At 37.4% G+C, this 7014-nt stretch overlaps 1 protein-coding gene across 3 annotated transcripts in view; it reads right to left on the minus strand.

Moving 5' to 3' along the window:
* Positions 1-7014, minus strand: part of LOC122070779 (calcium-dependent protein kinase 1-like) — a 9220-nt gene continuing 2206 nt past the window's right edge. For all 3 annotated transcript variants that reach the window (XM_042634979.1, XM_042634978.1, XM_042634977.1), the window contains 6 exons: positions 3117-3260; positions 2824-2976; positions 1844-1959; positions 1344-1511; positions 519-743; positions 1-418 (listed from right to left, as the gene is read on the minus strand). In XM_042634979.1, coding sequence (XP_042490913.1) covers positions 299-418; positions 519-743; positions 1344-1511; positions 1844-1959; positions 2824-2976; positions 3117-3260 — 926 coding nt within the window. In that variant the 3' untranslated portion in view covers positions 1-298. The remainder of the gene's footprint in view (positions 419-518; positions 744-1343; positions 1512-1843; positions 1960-2823; positions 2977-3116; positions 3261-7014) is intronic.

Genomic DNA, 7014 nt, shown 5'->3' on the forward strand with positions numbered 1-7014 from the left:
TAACATTAGAAGTACATTTTCCCCTTGTTTGAAGCCTGTTTCAAGTTAACTAGGAAAGAAAGTGAGCATTGAAAATCTCTAGAGACAGAAGTACAGTTTCATACAAGAAAAGAAAAAACTTCCAACTTGAATTCCTACTAAAGAACCAACCGTACATACAACGTGCCAAAACTAAATTGGACTGGAATTTTGTTCCCTGTGAGCACTGGTTGATCTTTACAACTAGTATGTATCACCTCCAATTCTAATAATAATGAAGACAAAAATTTAGCTAGAAATACATAATTAGAATCACACATCAACCATTCTTTAAGCCTTCCCTCAACCCAATGGTTGTGCTATTCTGTAGACCCTTCTTGCCAAAACCTCCTCGGTCTTGCATCATTGCAACAAACTCACTGTAATCTATGCGTCCATCCTTGAGAAAAAACAAATAGAATACGGTGAACATTTTGATTCAATAAAGCTTTTCTTTTTTTTGGGGGGGGGGTGGGTGTGAGAGGGAGGAAGGATCTTACATTGTCTTGATCCACTTCGCGAATCAAATCGTCCAAGGTGATATTTTCTATACCAAAATCCTCACAGGCTTGTTGGAGCTCATCTTTTGTGATGTAACCACTTCCGTCTTTGTCGAAATATGAGAAAGCCGCAAACAAATGATCCTCCCTATCAACTTTATTTAGATGGAGCATTGCTGCTAAGAACTCACCATAATCTAGGGTACCATTGTTGTCGATATCTGCCTGTAATTTTCAGTACAAATATGAAATTACATAACATCATTGTAACAGCCACAGTTTCACTGCTCACACCCAAGAACCTTTACCCTTTCCCTTAAAGACCAGAAATCAGAGAACAAGAAGAAGTTGATTGTTCCAATGGAAGATTACCAATACCCAACCAGTGGGAACTTCGATTGGAAGTTAAGATAGTGAATTAGTTCAATGACCTCAAAAAGTTCATTTTGGTCAAATGTAACAACTAAAATATTTTTAATGTGTAAAATCAGATCAAAGGTTAGTGAATAAAGATGGTTTCAAAAAAATGAAAACGGGTCTTCTTATCACAATGTTGAATTGCTGTCATCAAGAAGGGTGTAAATCCCTCTGTCTTCTATAACAGTAGGACCATCTTCATGATTCACACCCCCCACCCCCACCCCCACCCCCACCCGAAGGGGGGAAAAAAAAACCTATCTTAATGATTTGTCAACAACAGACCATTGCTAGCAGGTCTCAGGATTAATAATCTTAACAAGGTAGGAAATTTATAACTTTGTTCCAGTTTTCCAACCATAAAGGGAAAAAGAGAGCTATTTTAGTGATCAGTAAATGAGAACTCACAGCCTGCATTAAATCATATATTTCAGACTCCTTGAGATTAGCACCCACTCTTTCCAAACCAGCCTTTAGTTCTTCAAAAGTGATCTGACCACTATGATCTGCATCTATCATATTGAACATTTCCTTTAAGCCAGCGATTTCCTCTTCAGAAAGGCTCTCAGCAATGACCTGTAAAGAATACAAAACATTGGGTTACAACATGAAGTTTTCTGACTTTCTATACAATATACGATAAACCTCCAGACAAAAAAGTACTATTAAATCTGAATCTAATAAACAACAATCAAATCTTTAGAATAATCTAGCCAAGATGTTCGATTCCTCTGCACAAAAACAAATAGAAGTCCTCCCTCCTTGAAGAAGAAAGTACAAGAGGCATTTAACGGATATAACAACATTTCATTTGCTTCTGTTCGTTTAACAAAAGAAAATATCAAGCTCCAGTGCTGCTTTGCCTAAGGTCTAAAATGCCTCAGAATTGGAAGCCTAAAGGTACTCACTCTGATTGCCATTTTCTTGAGTTTATTCATGGCAGAAAACTGCTTCAAACGAGTCAGGACTGCGGAATCAAGAGGCTTATCAGGAGCAACACCATCAACTTGTACCCATGGGTGACCTGCCAAAACACATACTACTTGATCAAAAGTAGTAACATCTCCATATTTGCTTCCTGTAAACCATGGACCAACCATTGTCTGAAAAAGAAAACCTATATTTCTCCAAACATAGAAAATTGGCATAAGGAATATAGACTCGTGGGAATAGTGCAGGTACAATTTGATTTTGATCATGGTTTCCACGGCCCCTAGGCGAACCGAGGTGGTCGAGGGGGAAAATTTTGAGGAGACACCAGCAAGGTGCCTAGGCAAAGCTGCCTGGATGCTTAGGCAACACCTTGACAGCTATGATTTTGACAACGAAAGGTTCAGCAAAAAAATTCAGTTTAGAAAAGATAACATGGAACGTTAAAAAATTCAGATTTCGCAACTATGTTTGTCATATGTTTGAAGAGTAGTAGTTCCACAGGCCTCACATTTGATTCTAGCATCACAATTAACTATGTTTGTCATATGGTTTGAAGAGTAGCAGTTCCACAGGCTTTCATTTGATTCTAGCATCAGAATTAAAGTTTATTATTGGAAGATCTGTTAAGTTATAAAATAGAGATGGGTCATCACCAAGATTCCCAAGTCAAAATTTTGACCTAATATAAATCCAGCTTTGCATGTGTCAAAACATCCACAGCATACATCTGCCACTTGTGTGTGTGCTATGAAATGAAAAGGAGGTACCAGAGTTAGCTCCATTTGCAGACCTATTAGTTCATTTGATTGGGATTTCCTTTAAAATAAAATGCAGCTTGCTCAACAATTTCAGGAACAGAGAGAAAAGAAAGCTACGATGATTGTTAATCACGCTCTGATTCCCTCAACCAATGGCAATCTCTGAAAAGCACATCCTCGGAGAAAGGTGCACTTACAAAGAACCTCATGAGCTGTAAGCCGCTTTTTGGGGTCTCTTACAAGCATTTTCCTGACCATATCCTTTGCACTGTCAGAGATACTGGGCCACGGATCTGACACAAAGTCAAGTTCCCCTTTTAACACCTGCTCAAATATTCCCTGCTCCGTTTCTGCACCAGCATAAAGGTTAACCAGTAACAACAAACAATGCAGATGTTATTCCTAGATTCGCAGTAACCATAAAAGACATATGGACACAAGACACAAATGAATGACAATGCAAGATGACAGTGAAACATGAAAACCTCACCATCCCAAAATGGTGGGACCCCACTCAGTAAAATATAAATGATAACCCCAGCACTCCAAACATCACATTCTGGACCATAATGCTTCCGTAACACTTCTGGAGCAACATAATAAGGACTCCCAACCACGTCATTGAATGTTTCCCCTGAAGAATGAATTTTTCAGTTCCTGATCAGATAGGCAAGGGATTCAAATCGACAAAAGTGGAATGAATAAAGATAGTATGAAATAAAGGGCAATGAGTCCACTACTTCATTGAACGATATGATGTCTGCTCCTACTTTGCATCTTGCTATTACCACAAACAGAAAATTAAAAAATTAACAGAAATTCTCGGGGCTGGATAAATTTTTCCCAACACTTGTTTAAATTCCAGTTTTAGAAAGAGAATGACTTTGTTCTTTACATGTATGAAGAGCAAATAGTCAATAACCCATAATCCCATCCTACTTTAGGCTAGCTAATAAGTGTGTTTTAGAATCACAACTTTTAACATTGTTTCAAAATAATTATAGAGAAACTTTTGAATTTTAATAAATAAAAGAAGACGGTGAGAGGAAATTAGAGTTGGATAAATGGAAACAGAGCTGAATGCATGCACTTTGTCCACATATGATGCACGTATAAACAACAAATGAAAGCGTCCTTTTGCCTTCGAAAGTAGAAACAATAGAATGTCTTTTGGAAGATAGTCACCAATTCCCTAAAAGATGCTCTAAAAGCACTGGATTTGCTATACACATCCACATAAAAAGCTAACATACATATAGATCTAATCCTGTTATGTGTTAAACATGCATAACTATTTGATGAATTGCAAAATGTCAAATATGTAAGCTTTGGGATCAGTTTCTATGTACGTTTCAGGTATATTTGCTGATCCTTGCTTCAAAAATTTTCTAAGCCTTTTATTTTATAGAGTGGTGGGCCAGGGAGGTGTTGTTTTTGTGAATTTCCAACCTAGGATCTGCCATCAAGAAATGAAGAGTGGGGCTGGGACTGACATTAAGCAAGATTGGATGAGAAAAGTAGGCAAGACTTTAGCCTCATGACTTCTATGGGAATGATGGAGAGAACTAGAACCACTTGTGATCACCATCCACAGAATCTCACAACCATTTGTAGACATCATAAATTGAGAGAGCACACAGAAGCAAGCAGGCCTCAAAACTTATCATAAATGCAAGTCACCTCTTTAGATGTTAACTTCAAAAATAAATCTCACTTTAAGAAGATAACAAAAGAGAAAGGTAGAACTTGAGTACCATAACTTTTACAGAGATGATCGAGAGAACTAAGTTGGATTTTGAATCACCATAATAACTTAGAAAAAAAGCAATTCTGAATCACCATCCACAGAGTTTCATTACATTATAAAAAAATATGCAGTAGAACTTTGAAATAAATGGCTTACTTAAGGAGATACCAACTCAGTTTCCTAAAAGGAAGAGAGCCAGGCACAAGGACACGCCCTTCATAAATTTTCTACAGCTGTATTGACACTGTTGCACAGTGTGTCTAGGGAGTGTTCAAGGATTACAAGAATGAGAGAGAGGACCAAAGAGATTGGCTGAAAAAAAGCTAATTAATTAACTAGTTTGTTATATGTGTTAAAGATATGGAGAAAATTGAGGAGAGGGAGATACTGCAAAGTGATATTTAAGATATTTGGGGTTAATCATAAATAAAGAAGGTGAAATAGAGGATGATGTTTCATAGAGAATTAAGTGGGATGGATGAAGTGGAGATGTGCATCTAGAGTGTTGTGTAATCACCGTATCCCCTTAAGCTTAAAGGAAAATTTTATAGGGTAGTTGTACGACCGGCTATGATGTACGGGGCAGAATGTTGGGCAATTAATAAGTGTCATATGGAGAAGCTTTGTATATCAGAGATGAGGATGATAAGATGGATGTGCAACAAAACTAGGATGGATAAAGTAATGAATGATCATATTAGAGATGATATGCGAGTTGCTTCGATCAATGACAAGCTCTGAGAAATTCATTTGAGGTGGTATGGCTATATTCAACTGAGGCCTAGGGATGCCCTAATAAGGAGGAGAGATTTGATTATGATCGAAAGAGCTAAAAGAGCTAGAGGCAAGCCTAAAATGACCATAGGAGAGGGAGTGAGGAATGCCATGCACAGTCTAGGTCTTTTCCCAAATATGACTTCAGATAAAGCCGATTGGAGGGCAAGGATCCAAGTAGCCGACCCCGTTTAGCTGAGTTCCAGACTTGTTGGTGCTAGGCTTCTTTCCCTTTACTTACATTTTTCCCACTTTCATTTCTCATAATTTGTTTTTGTATGGACCCGTGTAGCCGACCCCATTAAGTTGGGATAAGGCTGAGTTTGTTGTTGTGTTTTTCAAGATATCCAAACAAAGAAGATGATTGGTGCATGGTGTGAGAAGAAAATTATAAGAAAAACAACCAATATCTTCATATAATATTAATAAGAAATAAAAAAGAGAAAAAAAGAAGACAAATCCCACCTAGATAGCATAGACACTATCAAAAAGGTTACAAATATATTTCAAATATTAAATTAAATAGCATGAACTTTCACATAATAAATAAGCATATAGAAGGGAGTATTGGGACAGGCTTGAAGCCTAAGCATGTACTCTCACCTGAATGCTACAGTAATGGATACCATTTCAGAATTTAGAGTACTCTTCATATTTTTTTTTTTCTTTTAGATCAGGTAGTGATCATTGGGTTTTTCCTTTTCCTAAACAATCATCACATGGGCGCTGATCTGTAAGGGTTCTGGACATGGACCAGAATAATGAAGTATGTGATTTTTCTGTGAGTATTGTGTGGGGGTAGGGGAAAGTTTGGTTAAGTCCTCTCACAATTAGATCAGTTTGGCCATAACAATTGTCAATATTAAGATTTCACATAAAGAAAACAAGGAAGACAAAGAGAGCCTTATCCAAGGGATTCATATCCAAGAAATTCTTATGGATACAGCTCTCAATGTCAGTGGGACTGCTTCTAATCCTGCTACTGAATGATACACCGTCTTATTTGATGTCATAATTCAGTGAAGTCTACAAAAATTCCTAATGTTGGAAAGACATTACACTGTACAACATATATTGGGTATTGGTACTCTTGGAGCAGGATCCTTTTACCTTTATATTGCACAAGTACCATTTTGGGTGGTTTTATTGTGAAACTAATTCATGGAATAGGTGTAAAATGGAAAGAACAGGCAGCACAAAGAAGTCAAAAACCCATTTTCTGGGCCTAGGTTTTGATTGTCCCAGCAAAACCCAGGTTGGGGTCGAAACACGAAAACCTGGAACAATGACAAGCTTTTTTAATTTCTTTAATCATTATTAAATGCCACACCATCAAACATGCCCTTGGAACTCATTTGCCAGATAACGTCTCCATAAAAGTGAAGTTCTTCATGTGGATGGTCATGAACCAGGAAATCGTTAGGATGGATCAGGTTATCAACAGAAGGAGATCAATCCCAAACATATGTATTCTCTATCAGGACGAAGCAGAGATGATAAACACCTCAATTTGTCTACTGGTCTTACCACCCAATTATCTGATATGACTGTTGCATATTCTAGCTAAGCCTATGCTATGGTAAAACAATTGCAGGATACGGCACATGCATTATCTTTAGATCTTATCTCCTGATCCATTTAGACAGAAAATAATAGTATGATTTCAAAGGCAAATAATTCCCCAAGGTGAAAAGTAATAGGAAAGTGTCCTCTTCAGGTCTTTAAACGGATTAGAAGGTTAATCATCGTAAGACTGCGATGATAACATATAATTCAGTTTGCAATTTGCAATTTTGCAAACTCCCTCACTTGGAGTCTTTTTTTTTCTATTATGGTAGGTCCCCTCCCCACCACACCCCTCTCAAAA

Source organism: Macadamia integrifolia, unplaced genomic scaffold, assembly GCF_013358625.1.
Source record: "Macadamia integrifolia cultivar HAES 741 unplaced genomic scaffold, SCU_Mint_v3 scaffold_100A, whole genome shotgun sequence".
Lineage (NCBI taxonomy): Eukaryota > Viridiplantae > Streptophyta > Magnoliopsida > Proteales > Proteaceae > Macadamia > Macadamia integrifolia.